This window comes from Ischnura elegans, chromosome 10 (assembly GCF_921293095.1).
Source record: "Ischnura elegans chromosome 10, ioIscEleg1.1, whole genome shotgun sequence".
In the NCBI taxonomy this organism is placed as follows: domain Eukaryota; kingdom Metazoa; phylum Arthropoda; class Insecta; order Odonata; family Coenagrionidae; genus Ischnura; species Ischnura elegans.
In genome coordinates, this window is record NC_060255.1 from 98,849,425 (window position 1) to 98,869,773 (window position 20,349).

The 20,349-nt window shown below is 38.5% G+C and overlaps 1 protein-coding gene across 1 annotated transcript in view; it reads right to left on the reverse strand.

The window, feature by feature from the left end:
• Window positions 1–20,349, reverse strand: part of LOC124167316 (serpin-Z1C-like) — a 56,787-nt gene that overhangs the window by 11,315 nt on the left and 25,123 nt on the right. Inside the window, exons 2-4 of the mRNA XM_046545292.1 lie at window positions 11,086–11,189; window positions 4,798–4,983; window positions 919–1,129 (exon numbers count right to left, since the gene is read on the reverse strand). Of these exons, the coding sequence (XP_046401248.1) occupies window positions 919–1,129; window positions 4,798–4,983; window positions 11,086–11,145 (457 nt within the window). The 5' untranslated portion in view covers window positions 11,146–11,189. The remainder of the gene's footprint in view (window positions 1–918; window positions 1,130–4,797; window positions 4,984–11,085; window positions 11,190–20,349) is intronic.

Here is a 20,349-nt window from a genome sequence, read left to right on the forward strand (position 1 = left end):
AGATGCCTATGAAGCTCAAAAGGCTGCCCCAAACGAAGCAGGCCAGGCCGGGCGGATTCGGCCGGTTTATGAAGGAGCGACTTAAATGTCGGCGGCTGGTTTTGGCCGGGTTAGGACGGAGCGGAGAATGAGGCATTTAAACTTCAATAGGGAGAGGGTTAACATTGTTAAATTTTCAAATTATTTATATTTTCCTCTAAATAGAGCTAAAATTATGAAAATGAGATGATAAGCCACACTCTTCATTGCGCGATTTTTCTCAGGAAATTCATGACGATCTAGACTCGTTTCAGCGCAAAGGGTAAATACCTCTGAAACTGCTTTTTTGGTTGACTAGGCAACGATCATTGGGGAGGGGAATGTGTCTTAACCTGTCTAAGGACGTGATAAGTCTCCTACCACGTCATCGGATAGATTAAGATACATTCTCCTCACTGATGATGGCTACCTACCCAACCAAACCGACCAGTTTTGGAAATATTAATTCCTATTTTAATTGACTTTAGGAGGTGCACTTCTAATTATCGTTTCAGCCGATTACCAGCTCCACCCAATTTTATTTAACCCTCTTACTGCCAGCCCATTTCAGGTGGGATGTACGAAGACTGCCAAGGCTATTTTCCGGCATTAGCAACATTTCAGATTTAAAAATTTTTCAACTACTAATTTTATTTAATACGTCTAGATTTTTTTCCCATTTCTTAAGATACATTTACATCTTAAAACCATAGATAGATTTTTGGGGTTCACAAAAATTACAGCCGTGGAAAAGGCCACAATCACGAAAAAAAAAAAAAGTGAAATAATTGGGGCCGAAAAATCGGCCCTTGGCAGTTTTCGCTCAACCAGCGAGGGCCGATATATTGGCCTGATGGCAGTAAAAGGGTTAATAAAGGAATTGCTTTTGGCTAAACTTACCACTCTTGAGAAGTTCTTGTATTTTTCCTAGCGTCTTCTCATTCACCCAACCGTTTATTGCAGTCAATGAAAGGTCATGCTCATTGGTGAAGTCAACCTCCCCAACTTCGCAAAACAAAGCCTCGCGAAGTTCATTCACAAAGTTCTCCCTCAAACTGAGCTCCTTCTGCACAAACATTTTCGTGGCTATACGGATAGCTGTAGCATCACTCTGCAATAAAAAAATTATAGGTTGATTTATTCAGCACTTAAAACATATGTAGCACAATATTATGCACATATACTTCCAATGTGTTCCAAAGAACTCTGTTAACAGAATAAATTTCTAATGAGCAGATCATTGTTCTACTAATAAATAAAAATTGCATCATCCATTTCATTAAAAATGTTCATTGAATAAAACCAGGGTTCTTAAATAAAAAACACCAAATTAAAAAAGGAGAGAAGTCTCCATTAGATTAAAAATTATTACATATGGGAGCAATCAAAGACCAAAAAACTTTTTATACTGGAAGCCTGAAGACAAGGGGAGGCACATCTCATTGGTTAGCCATTTATATTCATTAAGAACATTTTGGTTCAAAAATGAAAAGGAGAATTTGTTGACTTCCACTGATTAATTTCGTCTACTTTTCATTTTTGAATATTAACTTCCACATAGCTGAGCCTAATACCATTGAACGAACATTTTGATTCATACAGATTGATATGTTTCTTCAAAATATCTCAAACACTTTCATGCCTTTCCTCTATACCCATAAATACAAAGCATTCACTAGACAGAAAATAGAAATTAGAGCATTCACAGCACACACTCCTCACAATCTTCAATCTCAATCATTTTAATTGAGGCAGCCCTCATCGAGAGCAGTGTGATGTGTGAAATGTCAGCAGTAATCATCAATGCTAATCGCATACTTGAGGAAGCATGGGAAACTACTACTACACTTGGACAACAAGAGTTACTTTGATTGACTTCCACTGATTTATTTCGTCTCCTTTTCATTCTCGAATATAAACTTCCACATACAGTATGAGTGCGTGTAAGAGGCGCACCTTTTTTCCCAGAAATTGCAGCCGAAAATTAGGGTGCGCCTCTTACACAAACTTCTTATCTTCCCCCCTCCCCTTCAACGGTCGCAAGTCCAAGGGTAACTGAATGGCCTTGGTTTTCAGCGTGAGTCAGTCATCTGCAACTCTAGGTCAAAAACAAGTGGCAGGCAGGGGAGTTTCTCCCATAGTGACGTATTTTTAAAATGCTCCTGTTTGCTTTTCTTGTAAGCATCGCACCGTCACGTCGGTACACCAGAGGTGAACATGGAAAAGATCGTGCGGGGTTTTTACTCTGGATAGCGCCCTAAATTTACTGCCATGAGTGGGCATCCTGCGGCATTTATACTGCATATAGTAATCGCTTATCAAACGTAGAGAAATGCGCAGTTTTGAAGGATATACCTGGTTAATAGTCAGCATCTGTCTTGCCGGCAATTTCCATTACGCTGAGGATCTGATTTTTCAAAAATCATCTTCAGACGCTAATATGAGGATTATTGCAACTGAAAATTACATTGGTGTCAAACCCTGCGGTTTAAAAAATTCAAACAAGTGTGTTTATTGTTGGACTAAATGGTCGATGGAAGAAATTGGAAATGCTTATAAGTGAAGAGCGCTGAAGGAGAGGTCGAGGGGAAGGAGCGCGCTCCCTCCCCCCCATATTTCACTGTTCCCCCCCATTTTGTAGCGTCAATTTTTTATTTTCATAATGAGGTAGATAACAATAAAATGTATTGAAACACAGTTATATAACAAAATACAGAATATTTTGAATAACTATGTTGTAGAACAATAATAAATTAAGGAATAAAACATACAGTGGCGGAGGTGTAGCTTTCCCGCACCCACTTGCAGTTCGCGGCCACGTAGAGTCCTAGCCAACTATGTAGCAGCTGGCTAGTCGCTCACATGCTTTAAGCGGTGAGTGTCGGCGTAGCATTTAAACTCCGCTCTGCACAAAATGTACGAATTTTGCCATCGAAAAGGCAAATTTGCATAAAAATATCATAAAAGTCCAGTCATCGCATCTATGTCGCATTTATTTCCGCACATCGCATCTATATCACACTTATCGCACTTGCGATTTTCACGCATCTCTAATAATGAGCAATGTAAGCCTGAAAAGAATCATTTGGTTGAATTCACTTTGTGATGTAAAATTTGGCCATGCATGTGCATGAGTCTGAAAGGATTGCTGACCTCTGGGATGAAGTTTAGTTCTTAAAGGAAGAGGCTCTTTCAATATCTTAACCCTTAACCTGCTCCCGTCATCTATAAGCGATCGACCCAGCAGACTGCTCACATCGTCTCTTGACGATTTCAACTACGCCTCTACTCTCCGAGTCCATAGGTGCTTAGAAGTTCTTCCCTTGACAAGTAGATGTCATGCGGACATCTTTTACTCTCCTTTTTATTTTTATTGCCCTCCAGTAGCCGCCAGGAACCCGCAGTATCCTATCCTCTACATTATTTCTACTATATAGATACCTTTTTCTCAACTTATACGCAACCAAACTCTACAAATGAGGTACCAAAATGCACAGAATTTATCAGAGAACATGCGACGGCATACCTTACTTTGTAAATATTGCTATTGCTTCCTAAAATTGGTTATTAAATAATTTAAAAAAAAACAAAAAAAAACAAAAACAGGTAAATATTCCTGACGTTAACGGCGCACAAACTGATACATTTGTTCATTTGCAACAATATCTCGCATTCTTTGAATAACTTTTATCAAACTGAGGCTGATTCCACATTCAAGTCTCCTGTTGATATGTAAGTATGAGTCACCATGTGCGTTTAACAGAGGATAGTGTAATTACTTCCAATGTTGTGTTTAAAGAGGTCCTCTGACCTCAATTTGTACATAAGACCCTGCCTTTTTTTTCTAATTTTAAAATTAGAAACACGCCTATCCCTCTGTGGACCTGCATTGAAAAGAGCGGGCTCAGCACGCTCGTTTTAGCTTATTTGTGCAGTTAAAGGGTTAAAGCCCAATGTGAGTAAAAACCAGGTGATTTTAAGAATTTATACTATGATTAACAATGCAAGCCTCAAAGGCAAATCTCCTAAACAATTTGTAAGGAGATTCCTTTACACTTGAACTACATTAAAAATAATGGAAGAGCTCAGTTAAAAATTTGTAGATGTAGAAATAAACACAAGAAATGCACATATAAAGCTCAATTTGCCAATTACACAACAAATTCTATTTTTTTTTGTTATTCCACTACACCAGCGGTTCCCAAACTTTTTCTTTCCGCGACCCATTTTAGCTCATTCTTTTTAGCCGCGACCCCCTAAAAATGGTCGTCCAAGTATAAGTACGTTGTTCACCATATTATTAGTATCTCGCGACCCCTTTCCGAACGGCCTACGACCCCCTTGGGGGTCGCGACCCCCACTTTGGGAACCGCTGCACTACACTAACCAGCAACTGACCCAGACCCACGATGTGAGTTGGACGCTTTTCATGAGTTGGTGATTCATTCGAGTTTTGATTCTTTCCTCATTTCGGGATAAACTTTCATTAAGGGATGGAATCGCTCACAAGAGTATAAACAACAATAAACCCATGCACAAGAACCGGGAGTGTTTGAAAAGCAGTGATCTGCTCAACATGAGTTCCTGATATCATCAACTTATCTGCAGTAGCATTAAGGCAGTCAATTTTTCTCCACTAAGTAAGAGATGGATGGAGAAATAGAAAATTAAACGTCTCCTTTTGCCATTAACTCTACCTCAATTGAAAAAGTGAAAGATTAGGAAATATTTTCCATTGCATTCACGCAATGGTACATCCATCTCCTTTCCTGAGATTACCTGCAGTAGATCGAGGAATGGTGCATATCTCCGCTTCATTGCTTCCAGAGGCATCCCCATGGCCTCTTCAATCTGCTCTCGCGTTCGTCCCCTTGCTCCCGACGCAGCACCAATCAGAATCAACTCCAGGCTGACAGGCGACATGACCAGGTTCTTTGACACATTCTGGTGCTCATTTGCAATAGCCTGAAGCAGGAACCCAAAGAACAAATAGAAGTCAATTCCAATCAACATTATGTAAGATTTTACACTTTCCCAGCGAACAATGTGTATAAACTCTTCTCAGGATACCGCACGGGTTAGATTTTGTGAAAGAGCCGATGTTTTGGGTACCGACTTATTACCCATTCTCACGCCTACAAAAAGAATATTTAAATATTAGAATAATAAATGGCATTTAAACATTCTTTCAGTAGCCGTGAGAATGGGTAATGAGTAGGTAACTGAAACGTTGGCGCTCTTAAAAAATCTTACCCGCGTGGTATCCTGAGAAGAGTTTATCCAATTAACATTGATGGAACTCTCTCGGGCTTCCGGCTGGGGGGAGAGTTGGCTCCAAGCTGGTGCTATGAAGGCAAAGTAAGCCGTCAAAATGTAAACATGGTGCCAACTGTAACCTGGCTTGAAGACTGAGAGAGTTTCACCAACATTATTCATCCAGAAAACATAAGTCCAAATAATGTTTCCCATGCTCTGAAACAATAATGGACTTGACCACACTCACTGGCTTTCCTGGATTCAGACTGCAATGCGACCCACCCACGCCTTCCTTCATCTTCTAGCCCACGCTAAGAGATGGAGCCACACTTGGTGGTCTGTCACCAATAGGGTAGTTTCCTTCATCAAAGAAAACGAAAGGCATTGACTGCGATTCGTTACCCACCATTACTGTATTCATAATATACAAATTATTTGGTTTTAAAAATACCGGTTCAGACGAATGGCAATGGTCAATTTTAGCCTCATTTGAAAAAGGCCAGATTGGCGCCCGTGCGATGCCACTCCACGTCACAGGGACCTAGTTTCTATACGAGTAGATAGGAGTTTTTCATGGTCTGAGATTACCAATGCATACATGGGGCACAGAGCTCAGGGAAGCGTCTCTTAATAATCCTTATTTAAGCCATGCGCTAACTGCTAGCATCCTGCGTCGTATCAGCGCTCAAGCCTCACCCCAAGGTCACCTTACACGCCGACAGTTGGAACCAGAAATACGTCACACGGTGTTTTCCCAGCATTCATACTTAGCCGTTGCGTTTTCGCACGCTAGAAAATTTTCACTTTTCATTTCATTGCCAAAAATAGATATTGCCATTAAAAAATCTAAAAGCGTGAAATGCGTACTCCAGGAGTAATAATCTTTTGATTTAGGTAATAAAAGAATAATATGAAACCACCCTATTCAAAATCCACGCTGATGTTCGCGCCAATTTCACCAGGTTCCGCAATAATTATTTTTGTGAACGGGTAGTGTAATCTCAGAACAGAATATTTAATAATCTCTATACTCTTTGGCTCAGCTTTGTGGGAGTTCATTTCAACAATTAAAAAGAACAAACTTGTACCTGAGGATGACGCCGCTGCGTCGAAACTAGTTGTACCACGGAAATAAATAGGCCATAAAAAATAATAGGAAACCACCCTATTGGTGTGGGTAGAGGAGAAGTGAAGGAGTATGAGACAGCCCCCGATTGCGACCACTTCAGCTGGGGACTATGCCATTGACCCTTCTTGGTGAGGCCATCCCACTACACTGCCCCAAGAATGTGTCAACTTGATGGGGGGTAGCTAATTTCCAATAAAAGTGGCGTAACATGAGTGTCAACCTGAGGCTAGTGTCTGACAGAGCCACCTGGTATGAGCTACCTTGGTGGAATCAATCACATACTTATCAACTTTCAAAAGCCTTAAGTGGGATAAATGTTGGGAAAAATTATTTTGATGGCTACTAGATTTTATATTTCATATATACATGGTTTATTGAGAGGCTGAAGGGTTCAATGACCAACACTACACAGTAATTAAAAAGGAGAGTACAAGTGCAAAGAATTGGAAAGAATGGAATGTTTATTTTCCATGGTAACAGCTAGCATTCCCGCGTGGAACTGGTTTAGAAATGATATGTAATGTCTAACATTTCGAGTACATATCTCGTGGGCAATTTGCAGTGGCGAATTTTGAGCACAAATACCGTATATCTCCGAATATAGTCCCCCTCTGAATATAGTCCCCCCCCTAATTTCGAGACCTCAGTTTTGGGAAAAATTTTAAAATGCAAAGGAAGGCAATTTTTCTGTGGTTAGCAAGTTAAGATTCTAGAGTCGATAAAAACTATTTTTTTCTGTGACGATTAAGAACAAATCTGTTCACATATTTTCCATCACAACAAAATAGCTATACCAAAACATGTTGTGATCCATTGCATGTATCAGTAATTTATAGTTCCTTAACCAGATGTAATGAAGAAATGAGAAAATTTTTTAAGTATCCAAGGCTATTGTATTTTTTTAAACATTCACAAATTATTAATATTTTTGATCTCCAAATGACTACAGACAATGTCAATATATAAGCTTTAACTTAAAGCCCATAAACAGCATTGCATTTGGCCCTGAAACTTCCTTAGATCCAGTGTAACACACCCATCAAGTCATCACAAATCCAAGTGATTAGAAATTATAAATATTATAAAAATATTGCCATCAAATGCCTGCTAAGCAAAATAATTAAACTACAGGACTTACAAATATCAAAGTAATAAAATTAAGAAATAAACTTTTTCCAACAAACATTAAAACTGAAAAAATATAACAATTTTCAATGCCTCGTCGCGAATCATTGCATAAGTTACACAAAGAGCTTCTGCTCTGCATTTGCGCACAAATTCGACGATATTTTCATCTAATTCTTTGAATCTGCCGCATCGAGACCCCCGAAAAGACTTCCGCGATGTATTAGCGCTTTGCAAGCGAGGTAACTTCTCTTTCCAAAGTCGCACCGACTTTCTTTCCACGCCAAATTTTTCAGCCGCCATATGAATTCTATGATTTACGGCGTATTCTGCAACGGCAATTTTTAAATTGGCATCGAAACTCCGTCTTTAATGGCTTCTGCCGCAAGATTGATCCTCATCTTTCTACTTGATCCATCACCTCACTGTTGAACGTAAAATTATTTTTATTAAAGAAAATATCGCGGAAATAATTGGGAAACATTATGTGACCCCAGGAAAGAAAAACTGATTTCCAACCGTTTTGAACCTCATTTGAATCTGATCTGAATCGTTAAAATCTGATTTGACTCTGTCTTGACACTGATTTCCACTGGTTTCCAGCGGACAGGAAAAGGAAGGAAGTGATTTGAATCTCATTTCCACTGTAACTGGTTTCCAGCCGTCTTCCACATGGACTGTATTGACACTGACTTGAATGTCATTTGAAACTCTTTTCCTTATTTATTGGCTTGAAAGTGTTTTCCACAAGGGCTTTCCAACAGAGTTGAATTGTGGAATGAATTTGAAATTCTCCTGATATGAGTGTCTCGTAGAAACCCATCTCACACAGGCTTTACTACTGCGTTGATTGGAAAATTACTTTTTCTGAGGTGTCAATGAGTATATTTAATTCAAAATCATGGTCAGAAATAAAATAGTGACATAAAGGAGGAAACATGTACTTTGCCGTCTTGCAAAAATGCACGGGTGATGAAAAAATTTAATGTACATCATCCGCACTTTGTATTGCTCATCATTTCACCTGTTGGAACTCACTACCACCAATATACCAAACAGTACATAACTTCACATAACTTGGGAATGAAAGCACGTAAAAACCTCACTTCGCATTTAAAAAAATATAGCCGGTATAGTGCTGCCACCTAACTACGAAAGATAGCAAGAGTAGCAACGCTGACACCCGATTTCGTTTTGAATGTTTACGTGCTTGTGGTTGTCTGTTTTGTGCTAAAGTTATAGGGTGTGGAGAAAAAAATAATCATATCAGTATTATTTAACCAGTGCTAAATTCCCGCAGCGTTGAATTTAGCCATTCGTACATCTCTTCAGGTTTTAAGCGACAGTGAAATTCTTGATGTGATTTGGATCTTTTGTGTTTTCATTGAATAATTTATCTTTTGTTTACAGTTTTTGAGCGATTGCTAATATTTTTGTATGCAATATGTATAATATGTACGCGCGTTACGTCGCCGACGAGAACCTACCAGGATTTTCAGAGTATTGTGTATCTTGCAGGTTTGTTTGTGCTAAGTGAAACGACCGTGTTCATGTATAAACAGTATGGCAAGTTTCTGTAGTGAAACATACAGATGTGGTTGGCTTAATACTGAATCAGAATTATTTTCATAAGGCATGTAAAGAAGTCTTTCTTTCATAAAGGCATCTGAAATATTTTCTAGTGTTGTGGTTTTTCTGTTAATCACGGAAAAATTTGTGTTCTTCGATAATTCAAGATTGTGAAATCTGATGTAAGTTGTTGTTTTGGTGCAATGATTGTTCTTTTACTCTTGGCAAACCTTGTGCCTTTCGATGAGTGTTCAAGATTGTTAGAACTGATAAACAGTGTGGAAAAGCACTACTAGTTTGTCAAACTCTCCTTCAAATGAGATTTCATCTGTAAATTCTGTGTTTCCCTAAATTATTTCTAATGCATGACATTGAGATTTTAAGTGTATTCAGCCTCAGAAATTTACCAAATTAGATGACAATGTATTTTCAATTGAATATGTACTTTCAATGGGGTTTGTGGATACTTAATAAATACGTTAATAGAGCCTGTGTTATTTCATTGTGATGGGAGACTTACATGAAGTTCATTTTGTTAGGCTGTATTTTGTAAACTTTTTTCTGCCGAGTCTACATCCAGGTTGATGGTAGAGATGTAGTATTTGAAGTTAGAAACGTTGATTGAGTGCAGCTCTGCAAAACTTGGAATTGGCGGAAATAACTCATGCATCAGCAGGTCATAGGAGGTGAGAATCGAGATTCAGATCGGTATGACGGTGGAAAACAGATTCGAAATAGCTATAACGAGGAAACCGGATTCAAATCTGTTGAACAGTGGAAACCAGAGTCAAACCACATTCATGGAAATGAGTAGGAAAACAGCCGCCATATTGGACCTTCACAACTGATTTCCAACTGTCTTCCTACTGATTTCCAGCTGTTTCAATTTTCAAAACAGATTCAAAGGAGAAGGAAATCAGTGTGTCAAACCTGTTGGATATCAGTGTCAAATCTAATGGAAATCAGTTTTTATTTGCTGGGACGTAATTTATCGATCCTAATTACCCGGGCGAATTGAAGTTATTCCTCAATAAATTGATCACACTTTCGATGCTGAGTCGCTAGATTTCGATCAAATGCAGTAAAGCCGTCGATTATTGCGCCTTTTCAGAAACAAATGCATCACCTATTGCGCATTCTTGTTCTGTGAAGGCGGTAAAGACAGTGGTTGTAAACACGAACCGCACGGGCACATGGACGTATAGTAGTTACGGACGCAATGAAATGCTAAATCGTCACGAAAGGTTCACTTAATCTGTTTATTTTTCGCAATGATTTAAATCGTTTAACTATTAAATGAGCGACGGGTACAAATACTATTGATTCAATTCTAGTGTTCGATTAATGTAATGATAGTGTGTGTTTAGTTTTGATTTTAATTATTTATTGTTTTGCATCATTAAGTGATCAGTGTCGATTGAATTATTCTAACAATACTTTTCCAAGAAAAATTAACGGCTACCCGATGGATTCCGTGAAAACGCATATTCGATATGCTATTTGAATCGGAAGAATCGTATCTTAACAACATTTGTGGTAAAATTGTCTTAATTTCCGGTAAAACGTGGCAGTATTTACTCATATCTCTGATTATAATCCTCATAAATATACTCAAATAAAAAGACTACGAGAACATAAGCCATTATGCCGTTATTTATAACTTGATGGTCACCTTTAGTATGCTAAACTGGATTACACTCGATTATAGTCCCCCCCCTTTACTTTTCCGCGGCCATTTTTGGAAAAAAAGGGGGGACTATATTCGGAGATATACTGTATTAATCAAAGTGTAGGGAAAGAAGAAAATTATGCAACATTTTTTTTTTACCATTAAGGCATTATGGTATTGCCTAAAATTCTTGGTTAGTTCATGTGCCAACTAGTTAATGATAAGGGAATTCAGTCCCACATATATCCAGGTTTTAATTGGGAACCGCTTGGGAATTGGGAAACGACTGACAGGGAAACAGATTTCACATTTTACAGACCTTGTACAGTCTATTGGCAAAGACATGTTTCTGCACCACAGTATCCGTCTCTTCTGTCATTCTGCCACCAGCAAGGCACAGTACGCAAAGGAATAGCAAAAGGCCTGCAAGAAATGCAAGAAGTAATTAAACGTGGAACAACTCATCACTTGGAAAGTATAAAAATTGTGATCAGAAGAAATGAGAACAAATAAGCTAATTATTATTTTTTTCGTTTCTTGACCTTGTTAAATATACGATATAATATTTCTTGGAGTCAATTTTAAAACAAGTTTCAGCCAACGTTTCGATTTATTTTTAAATCATCATCAGGGCTATGTAAGAAAAAAGTATGAACAGTATAAAATACAAAGATACAATATTTATACATAAAAAAAGGTACAATCAGGTTTTTTATACAAAAATATAATTAAAAAAAAATATATATATATGAACAGAATGGAATACACAAAAAATTTTGACATACCTCTTAACTTCGAACATATTTATTGATGTTTTGTTGCTAAGGTATTGCCACACCTAGGTTACCATTAATTTTGATGTACCAAAAATAATTAACATGTAAGAGGTATGTCAAAGTTTTTTGTGTTTTCCATTCTGTTCTTATATATTTTTTTAAAAATTATATTATTGTACAAAAAACCCGATTGTACCTTTTTTTATGTATAACTATTGTATATCGTTTTAATCTTTGTATTTTATACTGTTCATACTTTTTTCTTACATAGCCCTGATGATGATTTTAAAAATAAATCGAAACGTTGGCTGAAACTTGTTTTAAAATTGACCTAAACTTCAAGAAATATTATATCGTATAACAAATAAGCTTACAGATGCAAACAAAATTAACCTATACTAGCCATAATTTTTAATTTTTCAGACTGCCCACGTGGCACAGAGAGATAGTTTTTATATCATGTTACACCTTTCTCTTGGGCTACAACCTTGTTGTGGTGGAAAGGCTTGCAAGTTCCTATGACCCCAAGAGCTACACTAGCTGGATTAATTCTAAATTATTCCCAGTGAGGCCACCCATGCCAGATCGGTCGAAGGGTAGGAGCCAGACGAAAATTAGTCTACATGATGGTGTCACGTAAAAAAGCACAGTTGGAATGGACATGGGAAACCCTACCAACTATATCTTCCCTGAAAACATGGAGTTTGATTGAACCAGCCACGGAATGAATCGCGGGACCCAGCCCTCAAGGGTGGGTGTTGTAGGTAGCAGCAAGGTCCTCGAAGTCTTGTTCATGTGAAATCTTTGCAAAGACATATCATCATCATCCTTATCAGCAGCAGCATCCAAGGATGGGGATAAGAAGACCAAAAGGATGGAGAAGAAGAAGGCACCGATGAATATAGGGACGTGGAATGTGAGGACAATGATGAGGGTGGGCAAAATAGAAAATATAAAAATGGAAATGCAGAAAGAGAGGTTAGATATCTAGGGTCTATCCGAAGTGAGGTGGAAGGACAGTGGGGACTAGTGGAGTGACGGGTAGAGGGTTATATATAGTCGTGGAGAAGAAAGTCAACGAGGGGTAGCTTTAGTATTAAACGGGAAGATGGGTAAGTGTGTGGTACGTATAGATCAGGTAAGCGATAGAATTCATGAGGTAGAAATTGAAGCACGACCCATCAACCTTGAGGTGGTTCAAGTTTACATGCCCACTAGCAATCATAGGGAAGAGGAAGTACATAGATGAGGTGTATGAACAGTTCAAGGGAATAATTAGAGAAAAACCGAGTAAGAAAAATCTGAGAGTGATGGGGGACTGGAACGATTCAGTGGGGGAAGAGAGGGATGGAAATGAAGTATGTGCGAGAATTTGCGACAACCTAGTACTTATTAAATGCAACGTACGATTCAAAAGACTTATGAAAGTTAGGAAGGGAAGGAAGCGAAATGTAGAAGCTCTGAAGGGAAGTACGAGGAGAGAATATCAGAAACTTGTGGAAAGCGGTATCCGGGAGATTGAAAGTACACAGACTGTAGAAGAAAGATGGGATAATATTGAAACTGGAACAGTCAAAGCAGCTGAGAAGTCAATTGGCTACATTGACAGTAGAAGGATAAGAAGCCGTGGATACCGTAGGAAATGGTAATAGAAATGGAGGAGTGGAGAAAGTGGAAGAACATGGACTCAGAGCAGGGCAAAAGAACGTATAGGCAAATAAATAATCAATAACAGCGTGAAACTAAGAGGGCAAGGAAGGCTTGGTGGAGAAGACAGTGTAAGGAAATGGAAAAGTTTCAAAAGGAAGGAGAGGTAGGCACGTTGTATGCTAAAGTTAAATCACTATCGGGCGGCAAAAGAGGGCAAACCATGTTTAAAGTTAAGGTTAAAAATGGAATGATGCTAACCGTACAAAAAGAGGTACAGAGTAGGTGGTAGGAATAAAATAAGGATCTGTAAGAAGGAAAAAACAAGCCAGAGAGGTTGACTTTAGAGTCGGAAAGTGCAGTGGGAGAGGATAATCTTGGGCTAGGGATCTTACATTCAGAAATCGATAGAGCTCTTTGTGATATGATGAGGCAGTGGTAAGGACATCAGGAAGAGAATGGGGAACTTGAGTTTTTTTTAATTTAACAGGAGTACAGGAAATTGATTCCTGAATTCAACAAAGAAAACCGCAAGTAAATCTCAGTTTTCCTTCGCGAGATATTCAATGATAAATATAACGAATTTTAAAGCGCGCCAAAAACTCCCTCACCCCCCAAGCCACTGCCGACAAAGCCTCGATGTCAAAGGTGCCTAAACATCACATGAAGCAATTGTTGTGATTGTTTGTAATAGTTGCCAGCAGTTGTGAGAGCTTCGTTTGTGAGACGTGTTGATTATTTTCTATTTAAAGCAAAATATCCGACGATAGAGGCTGGGAAGCCCTCATATTTTGTATTATTTATAATATTAATATCTGAGTAAGGGCATAAAATATAAAACTGGAGCAGTTAAACCAAAAGTTTTATAATACCTAAATAACATCTTGTAGGAGTCTGAGCCACGGCCGTTGGAAGGGGGATACGTTAATTGTAAGTTGATGTTATTGATGGCATATCATTCATTTGAGTATGTAAATAGAACAATTTTGATGCTTGCTAATGTCCTCTATGCTTTTACATACAATAACTTCATCCATCTATTCGTAGATACTGGAGAATTCGTCATTTAGGACTGCCTCTGCATGTATTATGAGGTGAATTCCAGTCGATGCAACTTTTGCTCGCTGATAGGAACATTTTTTGTGCCAAAATAGTGTTATTTTCAACGTGACATCTCCCGTTAAGTTACTGCTAATAATCACAGTGTCAGTGATTGTAATGCAAAAAGTTTGACAAGGTTGAAAAATATCGGCCAAGAGTTATCAGTGTTCCATCGTGATTGAATTTTAAAAAGTGCTATTACGCTATTGACAAATGTCTAACAGTAGTGTAAAAATTGTCAGTGGCATGTTCACCTCCATTGTTCACCATAGATATGACATTTCACGATCAAGCTATCAAGATCACACTGTGTGTGAAGTTTTTTTTCTATTATTTCAACGAATAGTAGTGAGAAAAGTCACTTGCGTGGGCTAATTTAAGGCTTTAAATTAGTGAATAAATAGTTGTTTTCATCATAATGAGCTCTGTTATTGTAAGTTGTACATGATGAATATAAGAATGGTGGTGACCTTCAGTTTTTGATAATTGTATTTGCCTATTTCCCACTTAATTTTTAGGGTACATGCTAGTATATTGTTTATGGATTTACCTATATTATTGAAATAGGTTGTAGCTTGTGTGTGTGTATTGGCAGCGGAACTGATTCGCGATCTCACATCAGGATTGTGTGCAGACTGTTTTGCTGTGAATTCGTACCATAGGACGGATAGGACTATACATATACCTTCTCCGCTAATATGGCGTTGCCAAAGTCAACTGCACAGCTCGTAAGCTTACGATCGTTATCCTCCAGTATTACAAGTTTCTTTTACATCTCGATTTGCCGCCGACGTACAGCAATAATTTGTCATAACAAATTCTATGAGGGCCGTGGTATCAACTTTTGGTGCCCCAAAAAAAGGCTGGTGTCAGGACAGGACTAACACCCCTTGCCAGTCGCCTTTTAGGAGGCTTGCGGGGTATTTTGTAGATGTAGATGAATTTCAGGTGTACTATTCGAACGATTGGCTACGTTATCATCCATTTATCTGATAACTAAAACATACGAAGAGAAACGCTTGTACTTCATCATCCCAATATCGCATTATTAATATCCCAAGTAATAATTGTGGCACAATAGCAATAGGAAAACTTGCCCAAGAATAACAGAACAAAATAAAGTGACGATGAGCAGATAAATACTCCCTCAAAACAAATTTTACAGCATGTGCTAAGGGTATTTCCCAACTCCCTACGGTTGTTTAGGCACCTATGATGTCACGCCTGGCCTCGGCAACGCTCGGGTATCTTCACGCAGTGGTCGGCTCCGAGGAATTTTTCTCAATTTTAAAGCCAATTTTTTTATTTCTTTTAATGATAAATGGAGAAACTTTAGGTATTTATACGAGCTAATGTATCCATTTTACTTATTCAAAATAGTGTTTAGAGCAATCGACGACCCATGCAAGTTCCCCATTGTATGAGCAAAGGAGGCGTTTGTGAACAGGAAGGAGCTTTTGAGAGGTTAGCTATGCAAGAATTTAAAGAACAGGCCAGTGAAGAGTCTGATCTGGAGTGTGGCGCTTTACGGTGCAGAAACGTGGACACTCAGGAAGGAGGACGAGATAAGACTGGAGGCATTCAAGATGTGGGTGTGGTGAAGAATGGAGAAAGTGAAGTGGACGGGGAAGAGGAGGGACGACAAAGTGCTGGACATGGTGGGTGAGGAGAGGCAGCTTTTAGATTAGATATGGAGGAGACAGATGGTATGGATGGGGTGAATACTTTGCGGAGAGGGGATGTTGAAAACGGTGTTAGAGGGTAGAATGTTAGGTAAACAAGGGAGAGAATGAGATTACATAGAATGAAAAGGGGTAGGCCTCACTGTGAATTGAAGAAGGCAGCGCTGGAAGGAAAGGGAGGCTCCCAAATCACTTCTTTAGTACTCCATAGAAACCTACCTTAATCGGTAGAATACTTCACTTAAATTAATTAAATCATTTTACATCAAAAAGATATCACTTGTAATTTCCGTTATTGAAAATGATTACGTTATTAGTGATATTTTCCTTCTATTATATAATAAGAATAAGATAAGGTTGGGAGTACTAAGAGGCTAGGCTTCGGAGAAGTCAACTTTTTCTTGCCAGTGGCCCTGTCTAACTCTTTTAATATTTCCACTAAATATTTCAATAAAAAGCATTTATTTGAAAAAATAAATAAAAAAAAACTCTCCGAGTCTATTTTGCGCAAAGCTAATATCAGTATTTATATTAATTTACAGATATAACTAACCAATATTCAATCAGGCATACTAAACATTGTCAAGTGTAAGAACTTAAAAGAAAAAACATTAAGAATTCAACACAGAAATAGGATTCACAGTTATTCTCCAACTTTTGCAAAAATGCACTTTAAACTTAAAGTGGAATAACAACATTAATTACACTAATATGCGTGTTTATGTATCTCATTCACTTCAGGCACTTTTCACACATTAACTAATATTGCAATAATTTCCTAGCATTTTGAATCAATTTGTGGTCTCTGGGACAATATTACACTGGCACCATAATTGTATCTGAGCCCTTTTTGGCTAAGTTGTAACACAACTGAATGAATGAAAATGAGGAGACGCGCACTTCAGAAATGATTCACCCAATTCAATTACCTTTTCATTTAAATGTCTTCATCTGTGAAACCTGAATAAACAAAAACCTAAACAGCATTGAAAAGCCAGATCTATGCTAATTATACAACAATGAAACAAAGTTGATGTCACGCAATGTAAATCAAATATGAAATTTAAGTGAGTTGTAACTAGCCGATATTTCCAGGGTCATGTGATGATGATTTCTGAGAAGGCAAGGCTATTTGTTGCTGTTTGTTCTGTTCCATGTTAGCATGGTTGGGCCAAGACTGCAAGAATGGGGGTGTGAATTGTCTCCTGTAATTTTTTCTCAAGAAAGCCATCCACAAAATCAAATGGAAGAATTCAGGTGCCAAAATCCATGGAGAAAGAATTAGTATGCTGCAGTTTGCTTATGACATGGCAGCCATAGCCGAGACAGGGAATTATTAGAAGAAAACAGACAAAAAAGACCATGGCCAGATATTGGCTGAAAATAAAAAAAAGGAAAACTAATATCTTATAGGAGGCTGGAACTAACATTTAACTAGGAAAACAAAACCTTGAATATGAGAAAGAATTCTCTACTTGGGAAGCAGAGTGACTAATTTTAAGTTCTAAGATTAGTGAAAGAAAAGAGAATTATTCAGTTTCAACACATTCACTTCGAAAGATGGAGTAAAACCAAGACACAAACGCTTTAAAGTCAAACTCGTAGTTTTAGGTGAGATGTTTTGGAACCGATTCATGATAAATGAAACAGAACTTGCAATTTCGAAAGCGTCAAAACATGTCGTACGGTGAATCAAGTTTTGTAGAAGATCTCAACAATAAAATCGCCGTTCACAGGAGGTACTTTTCTTGTTGAACTTGAAGGTCAGACACTGAAAGAGTTAATGAACTGAAATCGAAAAATAATGCGGTTATGAAGCGATTGACGAGAATTCGCACTTCATCCTAGATCGATCGCTGTATTATCTATCATTCTTCAGAGAGATTGACCAATGGGCGTACCTAAGTTGGGTGAAGGGCTATGATAAGATTAAACATATCGAAGTAACTAAACTTGGAATAGCCTAGAACATGGGTTAGCATGCAATCGCTAGCCCTTGGCGAAAACGTATCAAGAAAATATTCACCGAATATTATCCGCCGACACCAACACAGTCCATCCAAAAACAAAGCCAGGTTCGCACTGACTGATAACTAGCCACCATGATACCTTCTGCCGCCTTCTGCTAAAAGCACACACACGCATACACAATATGAACGACGTACACGATACTCGCGCCCCTGCTCCCCTGCTCAGCCATGCCCCGCCAACGTTAGCTAGCGTGACCGTGGAAGTTTCCAACTTCGACACTAAAGCTAAAGTTTGGCGCTTTGGAGTTTTTACTAAAAGTTTTCTGAATGGCCGCCGGTAGCGCTCGGGTCGACAGGCGCTATCGGCGCTATGCTTGAAGCACCAATTCGCTGCACTCGACTCGTTCTATAGGCGTTACGGTAATGGATTTAAGCGTTAAAAATTAGGTCATCCCTCACACCAACGTAAATAATGAGTAGTGTGTGAAGGATTCATGGAATCGTATGAGCCAGTCTTCTCTTATATTGCGTAAAAGGCAAAGAAAACGGTGAAATAATTGCGGCTGATAATTTGAGCGCTTTCAAGAAATTTCATGCACAATAAAAATGAACACATCTATGACAGCTCAATTTTAACTTATTGATGATAATTAATCGCCTGGCGGAGTTTGAACTCATTGTTTACGGTTGAAGTTGACACCGATCGTAAAGTAGGCTTTACGCCACTTTATTGAGAAATCTATAAAGGAAAATACGCGCATTCAAACGCTATCTACCAAGGTTTTTAAGTAGAGGAACGGCGTATCTGGGTAGAGTGTTCAAATTGAAAATTTGTGCCAATTTGTGCGAACTGACTTTAGTTTAAGCATGATTAAAAAAGCCAATTTTGAAATATAACTTTACCAAATCAAACATTACGAATATTCATTATGAGTAACAGCTGCGGACCAGGATAGGACAAATGGGGGACCTAATGGGCTCTCGTGCATATATTGAACAACTGAACAAAATTACCATTTTATCTAGTGTAAACTGATTACCCAATGGGGAGGGGGCTATACTCGAAAATGAAAAGGAGGCTTCGTTGATTTCCACTGATTTATTTCGTCCGTACGACATGTTTCGAACCGTAGAGGTCATTGTCAAGTACAATAAATTTGAATGGTAAGCAAACATATATACTCCTTGAAGGGAATGGGGGAGAGGGTGGAAGGAGTGGGTGTCAGGAGGGGGAGGCGAAGGGGTTGGGTTGGAAACCCCAAGTGGAGGTTATAGTCCCTCCTAGCCCCTCTCTGGATCCGCCACTGATGAGTAGCGAACAAAAATTTAAAAGGTACTACCAAGTACCTATTATAGTATTCTTTTAAACTGTTTAATTTAACGCGACTAAATGACGAGAATCTTCGTCCATCTGTAAAGCTAGGGAAAAAATGGCGACAATTTGGCAGTTTCCTTCATCAAAGAAAACGAAAGGCATTGATTGCGATTCCTTACCCACCATTACTGTATTCAAAATATACAAATTATTAGGTTTTAGAAATCCCAGTTTATACGAATGTCAATGGTCAATTTTATCCTCATTTGAAAAAGGCCAAATGCGATTCCACTCCACGTTACGTAATATGGACCTAGATGTTATACGAGTAGTCAGGAGTTTTACATCATCTGAGATTACCAATGCATGCATGAGGCACAGAGCTCAGGGAAACATTTCTTAATAATCACCTATTAAAATTGCCAATGGTCGGAAAGTTTTCTTTGTTTGATAGGGTAATAATAATTCTTATTTAAGCCAAGCGCTACCTGCTAGCTGTTTACTCTGCTACCTGCTAGCAGCCTGCATCGTAGCGACGCTCATAGCCTCGCACCAAGGTGGCCTCACACGGTGGCAGCGGGAACCAGAACGACGTCACACGGGCTTTTCCCAGCATTCATACTTAGCCGTCGCGTTTTCGCACGCTTGAAAATTTTTCAGTTTTCATTTTAATCGCGAAAAATTGATATCGTCACTTAAAAATCGTAAAATACGTACTCCAGGAGTAATAATCTTTCGCTTTAGGAAATAAAAAATAATAGGAAACCACCCTATTCAAAATCCACGCTGATGTTCGCGCCAATTTCACCAGGTTCCGCGATAATTATTTTGTGAACGCCGCCATTGATGCACGGGTAGTGTAATCTCAGAACAGGATGTTTAATAATCTCTATACTCTGTGGCTCAGCTTTGTGGGAGTTCATTTCAACAATTAAAAAGAACAAACTTGTACCCGAGGATGACGCCGCTGCGTCGAAACTAGTTCTACCACGGAAATAAATTGGTGGATTTCTACATAGTTTGTTATTTTTAATTGTTATAATATTTAATGCTATTTTTTCCCACAAACCTGCCTTTATTTACACAAAACAC